Genomic DNA, 27,687 nt, shown 5'->3' with positions numbered 1-27,687 from the left:
TCATACATTATAATTTATATAAAAACATTAGGTGCGATCCCAGAGATCAGGTACTAATTTGTAAATAAAAAATTTAAATTTATCTATCCTGTATATTTCACCTTGTAAATATTCTTGTATATATAATTTAGGAAAATAATAATAAAAACGCTGAAAAGCATGAATATGTGTTTTATTTTGATATTATAACATTCAAGGTTTCAAAACTTGAATCGTATTGATAAGTCTATAACAGACATGTTATAGAGAGTTACAAAAGTACAGCGGGCGCTGCACAACTAGCCTCTCATAACATATGAGAGGCTAGTTGTGCAGCTCCGGCTGTTCTTTTATAACTCTATAACATGTCTGTTATAGAGATATCAGTGGTGGTGTCATGCTTTGAAAGCATGAATGTTTTAATAGGAAAACTAACCTGCAATTGCGTTCACTAAGAAAGTTTTACTAGAACCATTTGGCCCATGCAGTAAAAATGTTTTGCGAGGTTTCCGCATTATTTCAAAATTTCAGTATTCAGGAAATGATTTTCGCTCATTCACGATTTTATGAAGATAGAATGGAATTTATCAAGAAATAACTACGGTATTGAAATATATATGGAATTTCAAAGTTGTCTATCGTGATGATCAAATTAATCTTTCCACATTCTAAAGGCACTCCAAATGGAAATCTCTGCATTCTGTGGTTTCTCGATTAAACCAAGCGCTTAGCTACAATTATAACAGGCTGGAGGTGGCTCCATGTCTTATTAGTGAGAGTGCTTGTACGTAAACTTAATCAAACTCCGAGTTGATTGTGCCCTAAGTTATAACCTGTCATATTTAGCAACTCTATAATAACTGCATACAGGGTAGGTACTTGTCGGATCGATTTCTGCTCTACATTTGGGGCAGTATCGTTAATTCGTTAATTATAATAATTAATATTCGGATATATACAGATCGAACAACGATACAAAACAAAACTAAGGGGAAATAGAGTTCTCTATTTATTAGAACTTTATGGGTTCTGGATTGGACCGCGTCTAATATTTTGTCGTATTAGACGTTTTGGCTCCGATTTTGGAGCCATTCTCAAGAACCGTTCAAAGTTCAAATATTACCTACCGCGAAAACCTATCCGAACACTCTATTTATTATTATAACTTAATATTGCGTGATAAAGTACAAACCCTCCCACCCTTTATAATTGTCTAATTTTTCAATGTGATATTTTCTCAAGATATAAATCATTTGAATAAGTCAAAGTTTAATTTTATGGTGATCAGAAGATCGAGTTCACAAATTCCAACCAATGTTATTACTATTTGAATTTTTGAAATTTTAACTCACCAAAAAAAGATAAACATAAACAAAACTTAAAAAAAATATATTCCGCAATTCCATAGATGATACCATTTCAAATAGGGGGCTGTATTATTGTAATTAAAAGTAACAAAATTTAGTGTATAAATAATCATTGATGGCATACACTGTATCCGTAAATTATGGAACAAATTCATTTTTAGCTAAACTGACCATTTCAAGAAATAATTCTGAAACACGTCGATTTTTTATTTTAGTTTACCGTATTTTAAAATAATAATCTAATACAGGATAGATTACTTTCGAGTAATGATTTTTTTTAAATGGAACTCAATTTGTCTCAATTTTCCGATTACTCTAGCTAAGCTGATTCCAAAAATGTATCACATGTTGATTCCAATTGGTACAGGGTGGACAAAAATAGAATAGTTTTGTGTGTGCTCGTGAAGTAACGCGTAACATTCTTTATTAGTTAAATTAAATTAAATATTATCAAAAATACTTATTGTCTAGTGGCAATTGGTTTGAATGTAACACTCTGTAGTTTGTTACATTTTCAGATTAATAAAAATGAGCTGTTTCCAAACAAGTTTGGTACTTGTGGTCTAGCAGACAGAATATGAAAGAAATTATTTCTTATTTTTATAACAAACTGCAGGGTGTTACATTCAAACCAATTTCCGCTAGACAATAACTAATAAAGAATGTTACGCGTTTCTTTATGAGCAAACACAACACTATTGTATTTTTGTCCACCCTGTACCAATTGGAATCAACATGTGATACATTTTTGGAATTAGCTCAGCTAGAGTAGGTAATCGGAAAATTGAGATAAAATGGGGGTGCAGTTCCATTTCGAAAAAATGACGGTGACGTCATTTCTCGAAATTAATTCACCCTGTATATTAGGTTATTATTTTAAAATACGGTGAATTAAAATAAAAAATCGACGTGTTTCAGGATTATTTCACAAAATGATCTGTTTAGCTAAAAATGAATTTGTTCCATACTTTACGGACACAGTGTATAATAACTTAGTAACGGTTTATCAACATGTCGACCTTGTGGAGATATCAAAACTGGCAACTGCCATTGATATTGGAACTTGACATATACAGGCCGGGTAATTCTTCATCAGTGATAATTATTTGAGACCATTTTCGGTTCATATTTTGAAAATTGAAGGTAATTTCACGAAATGCTGTTTTGTTCAACAGATTACGTTTTCTTTTGATATCCATTTGAATTATCAAAGAATCATTGGCTCTTTCGCTTGAATGCAAGTCAGTGACAGAGGATAGAGAAACCGTTAAATGAAATGTAAAAATCACTCACCAGTAGATACCAATCATGATTTACCAGCAGACAAACAGAAGAAAAAATAACTCACCTCATCCAGGACTCCATCGGGAAATCGTGGATCAAAGTACCCCCTTGAAAGGCGAACAGTCTCCCCTGTCCTAGCCACGTATGCTGGAACCCTAACACCGCTATGGATTTTCTGCAATCTGGGTTCACCGCCCTCACTATTGCATTCTAGCCCAAGGTAGAGGGACATAGATTCATGATTGCCACGATCCACAAGAAACAATCTGGAAATATGAAGTAGAAATGGGGTTTCAAAAATTTGAATTACCTGCACTATTTATAGTTCAAAGTGTGGAAGGTGATATTTTTGGAGGTTAATTTCAAGTTGGTGATACTAGTTACTGGTGAAACTAGAATATCGGATCCTAATTTGGTTTTATATGATTTCACAAACCTTTTGAATTCTTTGTTTCGAAATATTTATTATACTGAACATAGCAGTTCAACTGCATTACAGAAATTTTCCTAGAAATTACCATGTATCTACAAAAGTTTGTGCGTTTCAGTTCTCTAATACACTTTAATTTGAAAAATTAATGACAATTGCAATCAAATGTCTTTCAAAAATGACCCAATTTTTGAACGAGTGCAAGATTTCAGTTGCTTGCTATTATGGCTGTCATAGTCAGAGAGAAAAAGAAGAGAATGAATCTAACCTTGATGGCCGTTTTATGCCAAACATCACCAATTTATATTTTCAAACAACAAAAAGGGCGTGCCAATTCGGTTCAGAATAGTAATTTACGTGACAAGTCCGGAAAATAGGGTTTTTTTGGACGAATAGACAAAATTCCAGGACGAGCGTAAGCGAGTCCTGAAAGTCTGTGAGTCAAAAAAAACCATTTTCGGGCGTGTTGCGTACAATATTTTTTCGGCAACCATGTAAAATAACACTATCGCTGCTGCTTTCCATATTTTATTGCGATTGCGATCAAAAACATGCAAATTTTTGACAACTAATTTCATATGAACTGTCAGCCGTTATCTCGGTTGCTATGGATTCTATGATTCTTTTCCGTACTAGTCCGGGAAGTACGTACTTTCCGTACTAGTCCGGGAAGTACGTACTTTCAGTACTAGGCCGGGAATCGCTACTTTCTCAGAGAAAAAGCGTCCGGGAAGTGAGCACTTCCCGGACGGTTGCCGAAAAAATAATTTTCAGTGATATCACCACACGATCTTTTCCACGACAAACAAATGGTATAGCAGGATGCAGCTACTGGGCATTCTGCCAACGATGATCCTTAGTTAATTATTTTTTGAACATTTGACCATTGCAATTGATGATCTTGCATGAACTCTTGTCTGACCCTTTGAACATCCTGCACTTATGATTAGACATCTCTGTACGTTTAACGATGAGTTAAATAACAGGTTCGACCATTGAATAGAAGACCAACAGAAGAATAAAACTGCTATAGGTCGAAAATCTGTTGCAACGTTTGCCAGAAGGGTTGGCTTGTTGCAGCAAGATGTCATTTAACCTTTAAGTTGTTTAAACATAATAGTCCAATGTTCACGGAAAAACATAATAAATAATGCGATGTATTGTTGTAGGAAATCATGTTGTTTTGAATGTCTGAATCTAACAATCTTATCGAATAACCATTTATTTAGCGTTTTTTGAAATCCAATTCAAAAGTAATGTAGTATAGTATATCCAGAGTCTCTTGGAGGAAGCTGAATATTTCGATTAAACAAGGTTTGTCCAAAGTTCCAGAAATTCTTTTGGGGCCAGTGAAGACAGTACTTTCGAATAAACCCCGGTATTTAGCTGAACGCGGTATCCACTTCAAAGGGACATCTATGGCCAAGCGTTTATATGGACTGTTTCAAGTGACTTTGGATACACTATACCTACCTCATCTTTTTGAGTATTTCACAAGAATATGTTCAGCACAGATTATGCAAAGTGTCTTCCTTTACGAAAATTAGTGTCTTTAGATTTTCAACGAATGCTGGTATAGCACTAATGCTGTTTTCGAAGCTTTGCAATCGTTGAAAGCTGTTTTTCGAAGAAATTTTGATGACCATATAGAGACGTTATATTTTGAACAGCCGCTACCTGGGCAGCTGTCACTTTTGAATCTGTCACCTTATGACAAAACCGTGAAGCACCTTCTCGGCTGGAATAGTGAAACTGATGGAAAAATTTGAGATGAGAAAATTCTCGAAGAGGTGAATTCGATGAATAATCGTGGACATGAGCCATAAATGTGCGAATTGGTCATGAAAAATATCAGTGTATACTGTATAGCGTGCAACCGTAGCTGTGACGACCATTTTGCTGATATCGTTTTCCATCATTAATGGCGTACTTTGGTCTTCACAAAGGAATAAACATCCATTGATGTTCTTTATATTTCTTTTTCTACATTCATGCAAAAAGCAAAACTTTATTCAACTATATTTAGTGGAAAAAAATTTTCTTTATTGCACTAAAGCAATAAAGTTTTTATTGCACTCATCTGTCATTCTACTTCATCGTGCTGTCATAATGACAAACAAATATTTCAGCCTGAAGGAAATAACGATGTACAGTTACCAAATACTAGTACGTTTACTGCAATAACAAATCAAGACGTGGATTTAAAAAGTACTTCACTACGAAATATTCATATTGAAAATTGCACCAATTGTTCATTCACTTTCAACATTGAGGGTAAAAATAAAGTTTGAGTTAAATTGTTCATAACGTATTAGTTCCTGTTTCAATGCAAATCGATATTAATAATAAAGTATTCAAGTTGCGCTTTTCATTTTCCTACACCTAGTGCCGCACCTCAATAAATCATTTTTTGCTTTTTGCATGAACGTAGAAAAAATGTTGTATGTAACTCGTGCAAATAGTATATTGTGCAATAAGTGGGGAAGTCCAACTTTTCTCGCGAGTGTGGAAGTTTGTGGCACGAGCCTGAAAGGCGAGTGCCGCAAACACACGAGCGAGAATAGTTATTTATAATACAAGTGCGGAAGGCATTGATATTCTTCCACGAGTTCAAAATTCAAAAACGAGCCACGAAGTGGCGAGTTTTGGAATGAACGAGTGGTAGAATGAGCCTTCTGTACGAGTATTATACATTATTTTCTCTAATTCATTGCATTTTCATTGAAATTAATGAAATATTTCCATAAATATATTTTAGTGATTTTTGCATTGAAAAATGTTGGTTGTCAGAACTGATTTCTTTAAGGCAAATTAATGAATTGAAAGATAAAGCCGTGGCGGAAAGTTCGGAGTACCAACATAGAACAATAAAATATAACCATGAAAACTGTGCGTTTCTGATATATTCTCGCACGATTTTGTTCTACAAGATGTGGAAGAATGAACGGAATAACCACAGAATTAGAGAAAAGGACTTTCTCCACATGTTGCACACTATACTTGTCCTACAACTGCACAAATTTCAACAATTCAAGTAATGGACTTGATTGAAATCAAAATGGCCTTCGTTGACGGTAGGTGCTAATTTATGGCGCTTCCATAGAAAAGACTCGAAAGCCGAATTTCATTGGTCTACCAAGGGAGGTGTGGGCAAAGTGCCGTGGGGAATAATATTTCCCACAGTATGCGCAATACATAGTTTTGCAATTGAGTAAACTATGCAGAAAACGCTACTTTTCATAGCAGTTGTAGGAAAAATTGTTTATTGCATTCGACGTGTTGTCCAACTCGGCCTAACGGTCTCGTCGGACAATTTCACGTCGAGTGCAATAAACATTCACTTTTTGCACTTGTTGCATAAATAACTATTATATTCGTTCTTTCTTAATATCAAAATGAAACTACTTATTGGAAAATCTTTAGTAAGTATAATTATAATAGGGATGTTGCCTATATTTTGAAATTGCTATGCGGCGCATGCGAACTTCATTATTTCAACTAAGAGCTTAGTTCTTAGTTAAAAGTTGGTCAACTTTCTAGTCATAGTATTAGTTCTTAGTCCTTAGTTAAAATGCATAAACGCCCTCATTGATTTGTTAGCGTTCAATTCTTAGGCCCAGTTTCACCAAATGCTTTAATCTTGACTTAGCTCTTAAGTGAGGCCTTAGATCACGATTAATGTAATGTAGCGTTTCACCACACTCCAAAGCGCCATTTAATCGACCAATCGCGATTTAGCACTAATCGGCCATTTTTGGAGGATTATAACCTTTCAAGTTGAGATTAATAATTATTTATCAGTATGGAACTCTTGTCTATGTAATGATTTTTCTGGAAATTTCTAATTTTTGGGTCAATTTTATCGAAATATGACTATATGTATAGGCTCAATATTTCCCATTCAAAATACACGTAAACTTTGTTTTTGTGTTTTATGAAATTTATTGCAAAGAATAATTTATTGATATGTTTGATTGAAATATTATTCAAGAAGCAGTTAAACTTGTTAATTAAAATAAATAAGTTAATAAAATTACTTATATAGTTTTTTTTCCAGACTGTGTGGTTTTGTGAAATGGGATAATTTCTTTTTAACTTCTGCAAGTTTCCGACATTTCGAAGCACATCACTCGACATTTTCGGCAAAAATTAACTTTGTTTTTTGTTTACAAGATGACAAATGATTTGAAATGTTATGAGTTATGAATGAATGACACCTGACACCTAGCGCCAATGGTGGTCATCACTGCTTATACGATACAGAACACTGTATAACTTTTTGTTCACAACGTTGCCAAATGGTTTGACTATTTAATCGCGATTTGGTTAATCGCGATCATCTTCGGACGGGTTGATGCATGGTGAAACAGAAAACACTGTTAAGCCTGCTTTAGTAACAAGCGGAGTTTAATCAATCTGGGATCAAGTGCTGTTTGGTGAAACTGGGCCTTAGTTCTTAGGTCTAGTCTTAGTCTTTAGTTCTAAGGAACGGTGCATAAACCCACCATTATAACTAACCACTCAACTCACTTGAATCCGTCCGCATTTACAGCAGATGAAATACAATTGGCCAACTCCCATAAAACATGGTCCTTAGTCGGTCTGTGCTGCAAACTTTGCGTCAAATTTTGCAGCATCTTCCTCTTGTCTGCGTGCACGCAGAACTTCCATCTCGATAAACTCGTCTTCCTTCCGTTCTTTGCCATTGCCTCGGGTTTCTTCTTCAGCCTTTGGGATTTCCTGATGATCCAACGCTCCAACTGCTCAACTTCAACCTCGTCCATGATGTACCGTTCCAGGTACTCCGGATGGTTGAACAGGTAGTCGGACACATGGTCAGCTGAAAATTATTGACGATTCAGTATCTGAGGTGATAACAATAATAACAAGGGAATAATATAATGACATGCAGACAATTTTTTAATTTCAGAAAAAGTACCTCCTCGAGCGGGACTTGAACCCCCAACCTCGGAGGTTGCAGGTTCACGTCAAAGTCCAAAATATTTATTTCGATAATTATGGACATAGTATCTTTAAGGCACAGCCGTCTTTACAAATTAATTATTATATTCATTACACAATTCCTGCATACATGCTTACACTGTTGTTAAATCATGAAGCGGTCGAATTTGCCCTTACAATAAATAGTTAAAGATAAAAGAAAAGTCATAGTGTTGATTCAAATAGATAAAAATGTATAAATATATTCAGATACAGTTAGTCGAATTCACAGGAATATAAAAATGAAAAACTCGTTCTAGGAAATTGAGTTTTGAAGGGTTATCATATTATGGTTGTACATCAGCAAGATTTTGGTATGGCAGTTTATGTTTGGAACAAGAGTCAATGTTATTATATCTCAAGTGCTTTTGGGAATATTCAATGATATTAGGAGAGAGAACTTTACCCCAGTGAAGCTAGCAAAACCACTTTGGAACTTTAGATTTATTTTCGGCCATAATTTTAAGCTAATTTATTATCCTCTAGAAAAATTGGCGGAGAAATCGCGACTTCTACTAGCTCAACGTCAAGCTAGCAAAATTTTAATGCCTAATCATGTAATCAAACAATGCTTGAAGCTTTCTCAATATCAAGAAATTGTATTTTTTATATTTTTTATTTTGTTTTATTTATAGTGATATATTTCGGTTTCCATTTTGATATGGTTGATTTTTTGTGGTTCTCTTATGCGATATATTTTAATGAATAAAAGTGCTTACTGCAAGTTTCCTTCTCATTTCAGTATTTTTTATTGATGTGCCCCTACAAAATGCTACAAATCAAGTAGCTTGATGAATAAATACTTGACTTGACATTGGAAAACTACTACTTGAACTTGATTTGATTTCAAGTCAAGCCGTGTATCTCTAGCTTTGCAGACAGAGTTTTTGATGTGTTCGTGGAAGTTTAGGTTACTGTCTAATTTAACACCAAAATATTTGGCAGAGTTTTAGGGGGTTATTAAAAGTTTGGCTATTCTTATTGGAGTAAATATCTTATTTTTGTTGAATATACGGGAGAATATAATTGGATTTGTTTTGATTTCTTACAAGGTTATTTTCCATTTCTTATAATTTTATAATTATATTTCTATATTATATTTATTTTTGAACTTGTAGTAAGTGGTTCCTTATTAGTTCAACGCTTGAGCAGGTTCGAGTCCTGCTTGAGGAGGTACACGATCCAGCTACTTGGCTTGATGAATCCTTAATTGCAAACATTGTATAAATATATATATAATTGCATAATTTTGGTCAGATATTAAGTGAACAATTTTGCTTCCGCCGTTTTGATATAGATGGCTGTAGCGGTAAGTGGTAGTCGAAATAAATAGATCGTAGATGTCATACAATAAGCTCAGGTATTTGTAAACATACCGCCATCGAAATATTAGTTGATTTGTGTCTTCATCATAAAGTGTTTCTCGATTAAACATGTCAGGTTACGAGCCAAATTCTCGACATTTGCGAGAGATTTAAATTTATTGCTTTAATTTGGAAAAATCTGCAGCTTGGGATCATCGTATGCTTTCAAATACCTATGGTGAGGCCGCTATTAGTAAAAAAATGTGCCAAGAGTGGTTTCAACGCTTCAAGAACGGTGGTTCTGACGTCGAAGACCAGTATGGCGGTGAAAGAGAGAAGGTTTTCGAAGATGCAGAATTGGAGGCATTATTTGATCAAGACTCGTTTCAAACGCAACAATAATTAGGAGGATCATTTGGAGTGACGCAACAAGCCATTTCAAAACGCCCAAAAGTCATGGGAATGATTCAGATACAAGAAAATTGGTGCCGTACGAGTTGAAGCCGAGAGATGTTGAACGGCGTTTGTTTGATTGTGAACAGCTGCTTGCAAGGCAAAGACGAAAGGGATATCTACATCGCATTATGACTGGAGACGGAAAATGGGTTCATTACGATAATCCCAAGCGCCGAAAATCATAGGGTTATCCCGGCCATGCTTCCACGTTGACGACTAAAACGAATCTCAGTATCTGGTGGGACCATCTAGGTGTAGTGTATTATGAGTCGTTAAAACCGATTGAAACAACCACTGGCGATCGTTATCGAACGAAATTAATGAGTTTGAGCCAATCATTGAAAGACAAACGGCCGCAATACAACGAAAGACATGATAAAGTGATTTTACAGCATGACAATGCTCGACCCCATGTTGCGAAATAGGCTAAGACATATTTGAAAACGTTGAAATGTAAAGTCCTACCCCACCCGCCGTATTCTGCAGAAGTTGCTACCTTGGACTATCACTTGTTTCGATCAATGGCACACGGCCTGGCTGACCAGCACTTTCAGTCTGATGAAGAAGTTAAAAATAATCAATTCGTGGATCACTTCGAAAGCTGACCAGTTTTTTCAACATGACATTTGTACGTTACTTGAAAGATGGAAGAAAATAGTGGCCAGCGATGGACAATGAATCATAAATGTATAACCAGTTTTTTGCAATAAAGCCTCGAATTTCGGAAAAAAACGGCAGAATCAAAGTTTTTCGGTTTTATAAATTTGTCTATATTTAAGAGCCCAGGTTGTTGTTAATTCATAATAACCTTTTCCTGGCTCTTTAACGTTTCAGTCAGTGTTTTTATCTTATCTCTCATTTCTTTAAGTTTTTTTCGATCTTATCTGTTGTGCGATAGTTGGTAAATTCTGCTTCTTACTTAAGGTTCATATAAAAACACTTTTCATTTATCAACGAAATCTGTTTCTGCTGAAACAGTTAAACTGAAAAGCAACCTATCGTGACTACACTTCAGAAGGCATAAACCTGAACCTATATATTTGAAAAGATACGAAAAATTCCACAGTCAGGAAGAGATGCCTGAAAGGAAATGCTCTTCATAATGTTTTCATAAGATTCAGAAAGTTGAACATTAGATTCTCACAAGATCACGACTGTCGCATAATGCTGATTGACATGAGATACCTAATTTAGCAAGCATCTTCTACCTTGTTGCTCTTCCTTTAGATAATTAGCTTATTTCTTCAGCATAACATAAAATTTGTCAAATGAAACTCATAATTAATTCTCTCTCATCTTCCTTTGCTGTTTTGTTCGAATATCAAAAGTTATTGATGTAGACTGCGTGAAACGAAAAGCATCTACCTTATATAATGGCACGTCATCAGCTTAAACACGATTCAATTATTCTATGAGAAACTTGGAGATGAGATATTCAGTTCGGAAAATGTTATTCCTCGAAACACCCTGAAGGATCTAATTAAAGTCTTTAAAGCAAAGATGGTTCGCGATAAAAATAATGCATTGAGAAATTTCTATTAAAGAGGGAGAAAAAATTCAACTTCGTTTATTCGAAGAAATGTTGAACTGGCTTTGTCAGGTATACAGGGTGGCCATTTTTTCAATGGGATTGTATTGGTAACTTTTAAACCATAAGAGTTAGAAGGTCGGTCAAATGGAAAAAAAATTGCATGCATAGAAGCATTATCAAGCAGTTCAAACAAATCGAGATTATCAGGGCCGGTTATTGAGATATCCTAAGAAAAGTAAATTCTGTCATTTTGATTTTTCTTTTTTTCCCACTTTATTTCAAATATTGTGAAAAAATGTTACAGGAATTTTTTATTCGACAGTAAATTGTTCTCAATTTGACGTAATCAGATTTCGTATCCAGCGTTTCGTGCTCTCTGGGCCACCCTCAACCTCATTTTCTTCAATACGGACCTGTATATTTTATGACACTTTTCGAAATAACTTTTAACGCTGAATTCAACGATATATCATACAATGTCATTCAAAGTTGATTTTCAGGTGATTTTGACCCTTATCCAATTTTCTTTGGGTCGGATCTGTAGTGAATGCAATTTATCAAAATCTGCTGTTAATAAAATAGTCAAGAGACGCGAATACAATGATTTTAGATTTGAATACCAAGCCTTGCAAAACTTATATCGTAATGATATCAAAATAAAGTTCGATTCTGTAATTTGTTTCAACGGAACAAATGACAAATCCAACAATAGTGATTTCTCGCGAGAAGATTGAGAATGTATTAGAAGGTATTCAAGAAGACGAAATAATCAAATGTATAAGAAGTATGGGTTCCAGAACCGTTAAGTGCATTTTACAAAATGGTGGACATTTCGAACACTTACTTCATTCATTTTCATTTACTTTCGAATAATCTTTTTCTTTCATTAAATGATAATTCGTTTAATTATTATGAATTGAAATATGTAAATGATTATTACTTGTTTCTTGATTTGATTCTGATATGTTCCATTTAGTTCAAGATGAGTAAGTTGATTTTCTCATCGAAATGTATTACATGTTGTTAATTAACCTAAAGATACCTAAATGTAATACAGATCCGTCCCAAAGAAACTTGGATAAGGGTCAAAATCACCTAAATACCAAGTTTGAATGACATTGTATGATATATCGTTGAATTTAGCGTTAAAATTTATTTTGAAAAGTGTCATAAAATATGCAGGTCCGTATTGAAAAAAATGAGGTTGAGGGTGGTCTAGAGAGTAAGAAACGTTGGATACGAAATCTGATTACGTCAAATTGAGGATATTTTACTGTCGAATAAAAAATTCCTGTAACATTATTTGATTATATTTGAAATAAAGTGGGAAAAAAAGAAAAATCAAAATGACAGAGTTTACTTTTCTTATGATATCTCAATAACCGGCCCTGATAATCTCGATTTGTTTGAACTGCTTGACAATGCTTCTATGAATGCAACTTTTTCTCCATTTGACCGACCTTCTAACCCTTATGGTTTAGAAGTTACCAATACAATCCCATTGAAAAGTGGCCACCCTGTAGAATTGAACTGGTAAGTTGAAATGAGAAAAATTCCAGAAATGAACCTTTTTAGCGCTTATTCAGTAAGCGTTCGATGTAATTCACAATAATAACAATTTTATAACTCATGTCTAAATAAACCAATAAAATCCGTGATTTTCCCATAGTTACGGCGTATTGATAAGTGAAGATACCCTTGACGACGTGAAATGATAATTTTGGTGTTTCACCTCCTGCCATATTGTGATCATTTCCATTGTAACATTCTTGGACGATCGCCAAAAAAATAGAAGTCAAGTTCAGTGAAATGTTATTGAATTATAGAAATGCAGTGCTGGCTTTAGTTATTGAAATTATTCGTTATACAGGGTGTACACTTTCAAAACGGCCTAACTTCAAGGGGAGATTATACAAGTGATTTGCAACAAAAAATGTCATATAACACATGGTCGAAATGTTGGTGGTTATTCTTCGATTTAACATTTTTTCGATTTCACGGAATTTATCATTTTTTTTTCATAAAACCAATTAAATCTTATTCATTTCTGCGTCCTCATCGAATTTGATCATATATTCCGAAAGAGCATTAAATTTGCCATGAGTGGTAAAAGAGTTTTACTGACGAGTATGGTGAAGTGGTGAATACAAATATTCTGAAGAGAGCGAAATAAGTCGTATATTTCCAATCGTTTTATGAATGGAAGACTATAAATGAGAATACGTTTTCTTTGCAGTAAAAACTTCTCCATTTTGCAGGCTTTCGAATGACATATTAAGTTTTGTGCTAGCTACTTTCCTTCTGCTGTAATATCATGGCTAACGTGATGACAATGAAAAAGACAAAAATACACAAACTTTCCTTTGCTCTATTTCGGAGCTGCTTATGATTGGATATTGAAATAATTCACATGGAAATAATTATTTCAATTAAACTCAATGTTTCATAAATAAATTAATTAAATTCTAGTTAATTGTTACCCATTTCCAACATGAGTTTAGGGTAAACGTATTATGTTTGGGACTGATGAGGGGCGAACTTTTTGGTCAAGTAATTTTTGCAGATCGTCTTAATTCTGCAATTCAAAAATATTTTTATAGTGAACCTACCAGGCATATTAGACCAAATACCCCTGGCTACCAGACAAAATGTTTGGTTTCAGATGGATGGCTGCCCGGCCCATAATAGTCGGAATGTAGCGGAATTAATGAACCACCCAGGAGCCCCAATCTGACCCTTTAGATTTTTATGTATGGAACACTTTAAAGATAAAGTGTACAAAATTCGCGTTCAGACTCAAGAAGATTCATTGAAAGAGTCCACTTGTGTGAACGAATGCATCAAAAACGTAGTAAATTTCGATGAGTGAAGGATTCAACAAGACAAAGATGTGGAAAATGTATTGAACAAAGAAGAGGACCTTTTGAACAATTATTTTAATGTTTTCATCTGTTCCGTTCATATTTTTTTTATTCAATAATCAAATTTGGTTATCTTTTTAAAATACCTGTTTGTATTGTATGAGATATTAAGTTTAGTAGAAATTAATAATTTCCATGAGAATAATCTCACTATCCAATCGAAAGAAGCTCTGAAATAGGGCAAAGGAAAGTTTAGTATTTTAGTCTTTCTTATTTTCATCACGTTATCCATGATATTACAGCAGAAGGAAAGTAGCTAGCACAAAACTTGATATGTCGTTCGAAAGCCTAGCATAGGCGCCCGCAGAAATTTTTCTCAGGAGGGGCAAAATGAAAATTATTTAAAAACGATAAGGCTTCCATGATTGTCGTAGGCGACATCAGTATTCCGTTTCTTTCTATTTCTGTATTTATATTTATCACCAGCGTCTACTCTGAATTTCAAAAGATCACTAAAAGTGGTACAGGGTGGACAAAAATACAATTTTAGATTAATAAAAATGACCTGTTTCCAAACATGTTTGGTACTTGTGGTCTAGCAGACAGAATATGAAAGAAATTATTTCTTATTTTTATACATTTTTATTAATCTTAAAATGTAACAAACTACAGGGTGTTATATTCAAACCAATTGCCGTATTTTTGATAATTTTGTTAATTTGACTAATAAAGAATGTTACGCGTTACTTTATGAGCACCCACAAAACTATTGTAATTTTTGTCCACCCTGTGCCAATTGGAATCAACATGTGATACATTTTTGGAATCTGCTCAGCCAGAGTAATCGGAAAATTGAGACAAAATGGGGGTGTTCCATTAAAAAAAAAGACGCTGACGTCTGTTCAATTCATTTACAATAATTACGAGAATTCAAGGAATTCATTTTTATCATGAAATGGCAACAGTGGCAACATTGCATGTACGAGCGGTACTAAGAAAAAGTAGATCCTAAGATCATAGTTGCATAGTTGCAGTCACGTAGACACGTAGTTGAGTTACGATTTCACGCTCGCTCACCACATATGTAAAGTTCAAACCTCGTATCATTTCAATCCCTAGCAAAGGGTGGTCCTTCAAGCAAACCACGTAACAACGTCATTACTCGAAAGTAATTCACCCTGTATATTAGATTATTATTTTAAAATACGGTAAATTAAAATAAAAAATCGATGTGTTTCAGGATTGTTTCTTAAAATGGTCTGCTAAAAATGAATTTTCTTCCATAGTTTACGGATACAGACACAGTGTATAAAATGAATTTATGAACAAATTGACACGAGTGGAGTGCTTTCGGTTCCATGATTTTCTTCACCCAAGAAGTGCTCAACGCGCCTAAAAAAGTTTTCAATTACAACACAGTTACAACACAGAGGCATCCTGCAACGGGAACCTCTAGAGCTATCTGGTAATATAATTAATCTTTCGGTTATCAAGTGCATCCCCAATGGAACTATTGTAACACGTCACCGTCGCCATCGTACAGACCTAGTGCTTTAGGTCCGAGTCTAAAGTTCATCATCAAGTGCATCCCCAGTGGAACTTTTCACATACGGTTTACTGCCACCTCAAAGAAACTCTCATGGACATACCGCTTACCTGTTTATTTTGTTTCAATTTGTAAAACCGCACTAACCCTTTATGATAATGTAAGACTTTGGAGAATACATTTATTTCAAACCTCGTGTTAGTTATTAATGCAAAATCCCCTTACATCATTAATAGTTTTATATGATCGAATTTGGTGAGGATGCTGAAATGAATCAGATAAAATTGGTTTTATGGAAAAAAGTGATAAATTCCGTGAAATCAGGAAATGTTAAATTGAAGAATAACCGCCAACATTTCGACCATGTGTTATATGACATTTTTTGTTGCAAATCACTTGTATAATCTCCCCTTGAAGTTAGGCCGTTTTAAAAGGATACACCCTGTATAATCGTAACGAATACCAACTCGAGCATAGACAATATTTTCCGATTACAAGAACCTCTTCACTCGAGCTGCGCTCTCGTGATATTTCGCGAACTACGTCTCGTGAATCAGTTCATAATCGAATATTGTCCATGCTCTTGTGATATTATAACTAATTATATATCTCATGTTCAGATGAACCAATAGAATCTGTGAATTTTCCATAGTTATGGCTTATTGATAAGTGAATATACCCTTGACGACGTGGTATAATCGTTGTGGTGTTTTGCCTCCTGTCATATTGTGATCATTTCCATAGTAAAGTTCTTGGATGTTCGCCAAAAAAAAGAATAAAAATCAAGCTCAGTGAAATGTCATTGAATTTTTCAAAATGATGCAGCCCTTTGATGTTATAGAAATTGAAAATATTATTCGTTATATATATATACTAATTGACAAAGAAACTGCAACACACAGAAGGAAATGATAAATTCCAAATTTTTTTTGGTAAAACATAGATAGTATACAAGGAGTAAATGATTGAAAATTGGAGAAAAAACGAAGAGATTACAATTTTTGTTATAAATTTGTTAATAATATGTTTGTCCACCGCGATTATCTATACACTCCCCAATGACCCCAATACGTCTCTGCATTGATGCAATAAGATGGTCTATTTCTTCTTGAGGGATACTATCCCAAGCTACCTGTACTTCATGTTTCAGAGCCGCCAAAGTCCGTGAGGGCTCGGATAAATCCTAATGCAGGATTCGATCAAATTATTAGTTTTGATATAAGGTGTAGAAAAAAAAAAATCCATTACTTCTGCATGAAAAACAATGGTTTAATTACCATAGCTACAATGATCCGATTCAGGTCAAATATGCGCCTTTTTATTCGACAACGCGTTGCCATTTTGAAGCCCTGGCCCTTATTGGCAAAAAATTGAGACAGTAAATTTTCACAAGCCTCTGTTGAAGCAAATTTTTCACCAGCAAAATTGTTCGCCATGGATAGGAACACTTGGTAATCACTAGGTACCAGGTCTGGACTAGAAGGAGGATGCTTAAGAACCTCCCAACCAAGCTTGGCGAGTCACTATCGATATGTGTGTTTGTTGAATCGATCAATTGTAATTCTATTAAATTGGGATAATGAAACACCGGATTTCTTAACTAATATATTGAATTTGGCTGTACAAATTATATGTTTACAAGGTAACAGCTACGAGCGTACTGGTATATGGTACCCCAATTTCCTGGGGATGTTAATCGTCGCCTTGGATTCTGCATACCAAAGCGCAATCCAAGTCCCTGATTGGTCCACGTCTTCGTTTCTTGCCCTAAGATGTGGCTTCAGGATGACCATATGTAACGCCAACGTGGCGCCAATGCTCTTGTTCTATTTTTAGCCCTCGCTGTACCTGCTGGGGTTGGTTTTTCGACCTAAATTTCTGAATATACAGAAAGAATATTCAGTTTGCGTGAAATTCACTTGACGCAACAATATGTTTGACCTGGCGTTATTCTGATGAAACACAATTCCTCTCCTATTAGCCAAAACTGGCCGCTTTTGGGCGATTGCTTCCTTCAAATGATTCAATTGTTGATAGAACTGTTAACACACAGGAACCTTCCTGGCCGTTTCCGTCGACTCACCGCGTTTTGACCACGTCCGTTTTCGCTTGACGTTGTTGTAATTGAACCACTTTTCATCTCCAACCGCTTCAAAAATGGGTCGATTTTGTTGCGATCCCGCAGCGATGCCCAGATTGGAAATTCGGTTCATGAGGTTTTTTCGCTTCAACTCGTGTGGTGCCATCAACCTTCTCCTTGAGACTATCCTTATTCAAATGGTTTCAAACGGTTTTTTGTGCAATATTTAGCTCTTGATCAATCGAAACAGTGCTGCCATGAGGATCGGAATGTCCATGATTTTATCGACATTTTGACAATTGGTGTTTCAGTGCGTGGTGAACCTTTGACATCGAAATCACCAGAACGAAATCGACGAAATGGAAATTGCGCATGGTTGGCTGTTATAGAATCAGAAAATGCAAGCCACCTGTCCATCTTTGACGAGCAAAATTGAACAGAGTCAACTGATCACCAAACTGTCATTAAAGTTTTTATACACGTACTCACCTGTCTCAACTTTCTCCATCAGCAGAGGTAAAATTTCAAAAAAAACTCAGATTTTCATGATTACAACACGCGTCGGAAAAATGCATTTGCCATATCATCAGCCAGAATAGGAAAAAGCCAACAGGGCCCAAACCACACATGTATCAAACTGTATAATGAACTTCCAGAATCTTTCAAGAAAGTCCCACCATTTTCCACAAAATAGTAAGATATCACTTTTGGAAAAAAGATATATAGGTTGAGTGATTTTGAATTATATTAAATTTTGAACTGTGGGTTCGTTTGATTATGTGCTTTTTTTCTGTGTATATTCTTATACATGTAAATGTTTTTTATATTTAGTTTTGTATATATTTGACTAGCTTAGCTTTTCTTTCTATATTTGACGAACCATGTAAATTTTTGATGATGAATGTTTGTACATTTATATATATTTCGTCGTGTGCAAATGAATATTATTATAGTACGAAATCTCATCTTTCTAACGCCATCTAGTTGAACTCGATCGGACTCTCATACAATGCGAGTTACACATAACTAAAGCCATATATTAGAAAAACAATGGATTTCTTTCTACTACACCTAATAGTATCACTTGATCGCTTATCACTTTTTTAGCTCATACATCTTATCTACTTGTATATGTTTGTATGAAATAGACGAGATATTCACACACTGAATGCATTACAAGAAAATAATAATATTCTATCCTACTTTGAAATTTTCATTATTCACGTCTCGGAACATCTAGAATCCAGAAAAAAAATCTAATATTCAGTGTAAGGCAATGAAGGTCGATCGTTCATTTTATTCTTATCTCTATATTTCGGGATTTCAATTTGTCGAGTACAATATGAATTTCACGGTAGAATAGGCACCGGAGAAAATAATTTCGCATTCGGTTTAACTTCATTTTTCCACTAGGAGGAATACAATGGTATATACAAAGGCATAATTTAAATGGATTCTGTTTTAGACTTCTTTGAGACAGATAAATTCTAGCGTTTAAAAGAAATTCATTTTCATTCTAATGGAAATAAGTTTCAGCGGCATTTATTTTCGTTTCGAAGAATATTCTGGAGAAAATAAAACCAGACAATATAGTTATGCTAGTATATTTGATATGTTTCGAATATTAATAGCAGATGCCCAGATAATGTCCTTTTCGAAGACAGATGGCTTATCATCACTGAGATTTCTCGGTGTTCTACTAGACTCCAAATTAAACTGGAAGGAGCATATTGAGGGAATCAAAAGGAAGTTGAGTGGAACAATATTCATATTAGACATATGAATAAACCCCCAACTCATTTGTCAGCTAGGATTGCCTATTTCTGCTCTTCCAGAGTGGCATTTCTTTTACAATTATGTTTTGGGGCAATTCTAGGCACACTGTTGAAATATCTTCTTGAATTTTGATGAAACAATTCAACAATTTCGGAATGTTGTCCAAGCGTGTATCCTTTCATAATTAAATGGCATAATCTACTGAATACAAATTGAATTAGAAAAGTAAAAAATTAATACGCACTGTTGCCATTAAAACTATTTTAATTTTTATCATTCTCATTAAATAATCCTAGAATCTAGATAAAAATATTCATTTGAATGTAAAATAATTGCTTGAAGCAAGGATCGCATAAACAGAACCATGAAAAATTGAAGAGAACATCGAAAAAACACCCCCCAATATTTTACTAAACTCAAACTCGTGAATATTTTTTTATTGTTTTAGTGTCTGATGAGTGTTCATTCCCATATGTTCAATTTAATGCCATCTGAAAGCATTACAATAAACTGAGTCAATCTTTGTACTTCCATTCATCACTAATTGGAAAATATGAATTAATTTTGTAGATTTTCGTGGATAGTGTTTGCTTTGTACTCGATCATTTCGAAATAATTCTATGAAAAAAATTCGAGAGACCTTTTTATATTTCTGTGGAACCCTGTTGATTTCAGAAATGAAATGATTTTCTCAAAAAAAAGACAGTGATCTTAATTTTCAATGGGAAAAGAACCATCACAACCCTATATCTAGGCCACTGGATAATTTTGGTAGAAGACACTAATGTAATTCGAATCAAACATTATCTAAACTTGCATTACCCAAAATTTAGAACAATGAATATAAATATATATAAATATAAAAACGCGATTTTTTTTTATCAAACTTTAACACATTGTATATCGAAAACCAAGGATATATGTCAAAATGAACTTTTTTTCATAAAAAAGTTGTTCTGTCCTATTCCAAAGTTATTCAACATAGATAGAGGGAGCGTACGTCATTTTCAGTAAGCGAATTTTGTCCCTAACATGAGTATAAGAAGGGAAATGAAAACATATATCATTGAAACAATATTTCACACAATTGGCTGGTTTCTCCACAAAGAACAGACTTCTTATAGTTCATTGTGAATCAAAGTTCCATATTAACTCAAAATATAGGTATTGAAAAAAATAACTAAAACTTTCAGAAAACTTTTTCTGATCTCAAAATTATACCTTCTTGTGTTGACATGTCTTTCTGTTTTGATCGTTAAATGGTAGAAAAGTCAGTTGTTGATAGGTTTCCTGTTATTGAAGACACTCAAAAGTATTGACCAGTTTTTGTTTCTGCAAATATAAAAAGACAACCACTACCAGTTTGTGAGATATCTGATATTTATTCTTTTTAGAGAGCCTTATTTCGTATGCTCATTTTAGATTTGTGGAAAAAATTTAATGAATATCATGGATAACACACGATAAAAATCTTCTAATCAGGAACTTGGACATTCGGCAAATATTCAATTCTCATGCTTGAAATTAGTAGGTAGTAGAATAATATTTATCAAACCCACATTATGAACAAATAGATAACTATTTGGACTATTCCATCAATTCCTCAAAGTGGAAAGATGTTTGAGCATCAATGTTGCCAAAATGTCCTACGAAGTTTCCCAGGAAAACTTTACTCTGACGAAATTCAAACTTGACGAAACTTGAGAAAGAAGTATAATGTGAGACATGGGTCGTTGATGAAACTGACAGGTGAGGGTTGAATTATTTTAAATAACTTTTACTTCATTCGAAAATAATTCATTTTTTGAATATTCACTCCCTAGTTTCTGAAAGACTGATCAAATCTTTGTTCACGAATATGTTTTGGAAGCTGATACATACCATGGATTTGTTTTTATATCTGACTCTCATAGATGGCTCTAGTTACACGGTTCATACTAAATAGTATTGAACAAAACTTTTTAGTTAGATTTATCAATCAAAATTTCAAATGAACCCAAACATCAATAGAAATAGTCAGTTTTTAGGAGGAATTTCAACAACTCGTATTTCAGAATACGACATATTTGCGAACAATAATACCTTACCTATAGCAAATTGATATGATTTTTTCATACAGAATAAGCCCCGGAGTTTGACGCATTTTTTACTGAATATACAGACACATACAAAATAAGGTATTATTTCTTTTCGAATATGCTTGTTGAATTTTCTATGATATCCACAAGAAATTATTCGTTATTCAATATACACATAGAAAATAACAATGCCATCTAACCTGTCATACTGAAAATATTGGGTATTACAATATTCTTCATGAATTCTATAAGATTCTGATAATGTAATCAGCCTGAAATTTTGTATGAGGCATGAAATTTATATTTTTCATCCACAACCAAAATCACGGAAATATTGGTTATTTCATTCTCGATATTTGACGAACTCAACCTCGACATTCAAGATCTGAACCAACTCTGGATATTTCGATTTACTCTCTTCAAGTTCGAGGTTTATCGTGTTTACGTTGGACGGCTGGACACATTTGAATTTTTTTCACGGATTCATCACCAGTGAGTCAAATATTATTTTGCCCAGCTCAAAATTCGAAAATTACAAACATTGTGATGAAATTCTAGAACGATTTGTTAGATCAATGAGCACTCAGAAAGGAGTTAAAGGGAATAGAAGAGAAGACGATAATAACATCATAACTTCATTATTTCTGATCAAAGAATGAATCTTTCTTATGTTGGCGAGTCTTTCTCGAGCCAAGATTCATGTGCGCCCTCTCCTGGGCGTATGGTGTTACGTCCCGAGATAGCTGGTGGACTCATCAGTTAGGCTATCCAGCGATCTCTCCCTACGACACACCTTCCCACACCATAGGGTGACCCCTTTAAATACGCCGAGGCCGATGTTGTGTGGCGCATTACTACCATGGCGCCATCTCTGAGCAAACCGAGTCACTACATTATCAAATAACAACCGATTATGTTTTAGTCCCAAAACTTTTTTTTTTACTAAGCAAAATAGGGGGGGAATCCTCAAGGACAAACCGTGTGAGATCCAACTCAATGAACCTGCAATTTTTTCAAGGCTTCGGGTATCTATTTCCCTAAAACCTTCCGATTTTTGTTTTTTAAATAACTCTTTCACCATTTCTTCGATTCCATGTGATTTTTGTGTATACTTATATGTCTTTCACAGGAGAGTCTCTTTTTGTCAGATATTGCCATTTAAAGGTAATTTTTTACTATCGACAGAATACACAAAATTTCGTGACGAATCCTAAAGACGTGTCTTGAAAAAACGTTCTGAATATTGGATTATTCATTGGCATGGAATGTGCAGCTTATCCTGAGAAATTAATGCATACAGGTAAATGAAAAATATGTGTTATTGACTTTCAATGAGCAATTTCACTGTGTTTTGTAATTATAGTAGCTATAATAAATTGAGTACCTTCATAAAAAATATTTTTTACATTTTACGATTCAATTGTAATTATTTTCATTTGGTTTCCAAACTACTTCAAAAGAGTTGGAGATCGAGTTTGAGCGCTCGTCTCTGAACAGATCGTTCAATCACTTCGTCACAATATTTGTTATTTTCGAATTTTGAGCCGGAAATGGTCTCAAATGATACCTAAATGATGACAATCCATCGTCAAATTTGATTCTGTACATCTTTGCATAAACATGATAAGTCTCGAACGGAAATACCTAGAAACTTTTCAATAAATGTTTCGTAAAATATGATCATTTGAAATGCTCTTTTCTGATAATAAGAAACCGCAAATTTGATAGAAATGAAATTTTGCATTCAGATGTCAATTAATTATTTCAAATTTTCAGTATAAGCAAAATTTGGAGTTTCTCGCATTACCAGATCCAGATAAGATTCAAGAAGAATATTGTATTATTTCGTGTTTATCAAAATCGAGCAGAATATCGAAAAAATTCAATATTTCATTGGAAATAGTTCCGACCAAGTTGGTATTTTGCATTCGTACAGGGTGATTTATTAGTTCACCCAAAAACTTCGCCATATAAAAGATCCTGTAATTTTAACAGAAAAACATCATGGGAACATATGTCCGATTTAAAGTTTGGGATATGCAGGGTGATGTTTTTCTTATGAGTGAAATTTTACAGTTCAATAACTCTTTAACTAATAGACCGAATAATTTCAAATTTTGAAGTTTTGTCACCCTTCCCTATCGCCTTCCTTCAATATTTCTGAATTCGAGTAAATCAGATCCGGACTAGGAAAATTTCAGACTTTCCCTATTTTCGTGAATATTGGATCACCCTGTACGTGAACATTATGATTTTTTTCTGTTTTCGGAACCAAAAAAGAACAATTCATTATAAAAATTCTGAAACTCTACTTGGCACGGTCATACAGGGTGACCAATAAACATTCCCTTATGAGTGAAATATTTTTAGTTCAATAACTCTTTAACAAATCCACCGCATAATTTCAATTTTTGAAGTTTTGTCGCCCTTTACTATCGCATTCCTTCAATATTTCTGAAATCGAATAAATCAGATCCGGACTAACAAAATTTCAGACTTTTTCTATTTTCGTGAATATTGGATCACTCTGTACGTCAATATCATATTTTTTTTTGTTTTCGTAATCACAACGAATTAATTCATAATGAACATTCTAAAACTCAGCTTGCTACTGTCATACAGGGTGACCAATAAACATTCCCTCATGAAAGAAGTACAACCGATTCAACCGAATAAGATAGCGAAATCTGTGAAACAACTAGATCATATCAACGAGCTCAAAAATGTATTAAAATGGAGGAATATCATTTTGAACAATATCTGCTGAACTGAAAATATTCAATTTTGGATTCATTGTTTTCAAGATCAAATATTTTCAATTTATTTGCTGTTTTTGTTCTATTCTTTATCCAGTTTGTTGATTAAAAGTTTTCTTAAATAATTTGAGGAAAATTTAGGTGAGACATTCGTGAAGGGTGAAACAACTTCAATTTTCGAAATAATTCTACCGATAAAGTCAAGATATCTTAGGCCCGGTGCACACATCCGACTTTTGCAGTTACGACACCCGTTGATGAACATCACCCTGTATATCCCAAACGAAGGCACTCAGGCGATTGAAACATCTTCTTATGAAGAAAGACTGCAACTCTTCAATTTGCCAAACTTTGAAGACAGGAGAACAAGAGGCGATATCATTTTTACCTTCAAAGCCCTTTGCAATCATTTTGGCGACGATATCCGTCGCTTGTTTTCCAGAAACCACAATCACCTTAGGGGCCATTCACTTAAGCTTAGGAGAGAACAGTTCCGCACGCCTCAGAGACAGCAGTTCCTCACAAATAGGGTGTTCCACTTATGGAACAGTCTACCGAGTGATCTTGAGGATGCAACCTCCACCAACGCCTTCAAGAATGGATATGACCGATGGATTACCCAACCTCGAGAATAATACGTCCTAATTTTTTTCTCATTGTAAACCATAATTTTTGTTTTGAGTTATATTTAGTTTCCGAATGTTATTTTTTTTTTTGAGTTTGAGATTATAGGTATTTGTACCTCTACTCTTATTGAAACAATAATAATAATAATAATAATAATCTTGATATGGGTCCTCCATGATGACCTTAATTTATGGTATTCGTTTGTCGCATTCTTCCCGGGACACCCTGTATAGTTTCGGAAATATCAATTTTTGAAAATTTCAATCGGATCTCGCTACAAATGATCCCAAGGAAATGAAAAGATTGTAAAGTGATGTGAAGATAAGTGTGAAATTTGCAGTTTATTCACTGAATGGAATAGGTAGAATGAAATTATTTCTTTTATTCAGTATAACAATAACAAACGTTTGACTCTATAAGTCTATAAACAACATGTTGACGAATCCACAAATTAAAATAAAACATTCCCATCCCTTCTGCTATGTGCGTAACACACATCGCTAAATCCATTTGTGTTCTACATTGAAATTTATTCGCCCGGCGCATTCACCATTTAGCGACTCCTATAAATCTGGGTTCTAGATTGCGGCTATTCTTCTCGCTTCGCACCCCCCTTTCTCCATCCCATAAGCTTTGACCTTAAATTTTCTGCTATCTCATGCTTGCGGTTCTTTCCCTTTGAGCTAAGAAACGAATACAGAATTCGAATAGGATTGAGAACCCTGGACCTTGAGGGATATTTGGATTTGTTTTGAGAGATAGTGAGGATTTTCGTTCTGATATTCCGAATTGAATTACAATGCCAGAATGAAAAAAATTAAAGTAATTCAAAATACTGGTCAAGAACTCTAGGGATATTTTGTTACCTATAACTTTTCATTAGTCGTAATTATGGGAAGGAATTATTGAAATTTTTGATACGAGTCTCTCATGTACAATTTTTCTGTAGGTGAATTTCGAAAATTTTATTGTGAAAATCATAAACGGCCATGAAAACAGATTTTGAAGTTATAAAATGGATTCGGTCCTTACATGGCGGAAATTCATTATAAATAAAATTACACAAAATAATTTCCACTGGATTATTTGATTGTTAGCAACAATTGATTCTCCACACTGTGGCTTCATCAGGCAACATTTTTGACTTATACGAGTACAAAATTTTTCGGAAACTTATATAGGAACAAAAATTCAAAATTGGTAGAAAAATATTCAATAGGGTATCATAAACTTCAGAGTTATATTGGACAGTTTGCCGCCTGGGATTTTCAAACTATCGAAAGAAATTCAATACAGGAGATGAGTTTACATCTGTTTGTTCGTTCAAAAGAATAATAATAATAACTGATCTTTATTGTTATGTTATCAACAGGCCATCGACCAAAGTCCTTCCGCCCATATTGGGTTGAAATACATTTCTAAATATCTACAAAAAAAAAAAAAAACATAAGTACTTTAGGAATTTATGTAACTTCTTAATTTTTGGAGTAAAGTGCAAGTTGGAAATTTTCTGCGTGGGTTATCTGCTGGTTCGTCGTGCATGAGATCACTTATATCGTCCAATTCTTCTAGCCTATGTATGAATTTATTGTTGAGTTTCTCAATGCGCCCTCCAATGGGTTCTACCTTGGTTCTGCTATATAAAAGGTGATTTGGGGGATTGTGCAGTCGGTTGTTTGGATGTCTCATTTTGGTTATTAATAATAATAATAATAATAATAATAATAATGTTTATTCAACATAAATAAACATGGTGAGTTACAGAGGTTTTTAATTCTAAAATTAACTACCTGTGCGTAACCTGTGCTCGAAGGGATGTTGTTTCAGCAACCTCTAGAATTTTGATCACCGACTCCCTGCAGTTCGCATATAGGGGATGTCCATACTCAATTATTGGTCGACATATAGACTTGTAAATGATCGTTGCTGTTTTCATGTCAATTCCTTGATTGTTGTAGGTCAAACATCTAAAGTGTTTAGCTCTAGCTATCATTTTCTTCTTTATGTTGTTCGCATGAAGCTTCAGGCTGGCTTTGCTGTCAATTTGAATTCCCAGGTATTTTATTGATGGTGTTGGTTTTACTATTTTATTGTTTATTGCAATAGTTGGAGATTGGTGATTTATGTTGTGGTTGAATATGATTAACTGTGATTTTTCTGGATTGGCCTTCAATCTCCACTTTGAAAACCATGATGTGATGTTATTAACATGCTCTTGAAGATTTTTCATGCAGTCTTTCAATGTTTTCCCATGTGAAATTGCTAAAGTGTCATCTGCATATTGTAGTATATATTGTTGGGTATTATGGATTGTGGGAATGTCACTGCAATATATGTTATATAGAAGAGGAGAGAGTGGGGATCCTTGAGGTGTACCCCGCATGGGAGTGAAGAAGTTAGATTCTGAGTCGCCAATTTTTATTTTCAATCTTCTATGCTTTAGGTATGAACCTATTATATGGATAAGATATGATGGTGTGTCTTTCTTGAACAATTTGTATAGTAAACCCTTTATCCACATGCTGTCAAATGCTTTATTAGTGTCCATACATACTGCTGCAGTTTTCCTATTGTTTAATTGTGCATTTTGTAGATTTGAGAAGAAAATTGT

At 34.3% G+C, this 27,687-nt stretch overlaps 1 protein-coding gene across 5 annotated transcripts in view; it reads right to left on the bottom strand.

Moving 5' to 3' along the window:
- LOC123671943 (probable 3',5'-cyclic phosphodiesterase pde-5) overlaps positions 1 to 27,687 on the bottom strand; it is a 338,133-nt gene that overhangs the window by 76,713 nt on the left and 233,733 nt on the right. For all 5 annotated transcript variants that reach the window (XM_045605841.1, XM_045605846.1, XM_045605842.1 and 2 more), the window contains 2 exons: positions 7,591 to 7,900; positions 2,695 to 2,896 (listed from right to left, as the gene is read on the bottom strand). In XM_045605841.1, the coding sequence (XP_045461797.1) occupies positions 2,695 to 2,896; positions 7,591 to 7,900 (512 nt within the window). The remainder of the gene's footprint in view (positions 1 to 2,694; positions 2,897 to 7,590; positions 7,901 to 27,687) is intronic.

This window comes from Harmonia axyridis, chromosome 2 (genome assembly GCF_914767665.1).
Source record: "Harmonia axyridis chromosome 2, icHarAxyr1.1, whole genome shotgun sequence".
Classification (NCBI taxonomy): domain Eukaryota; kingdom Metazoa; phylum Arthropoda; class Insecta; order Coleoptera; family Coccinellidae; genus Harmonia; species Harmonia axyridis.
Note: the sequence above shows the minus strand (reverse complement) of the source record. Positions and strands in the feature narration are given on the sequence as shown.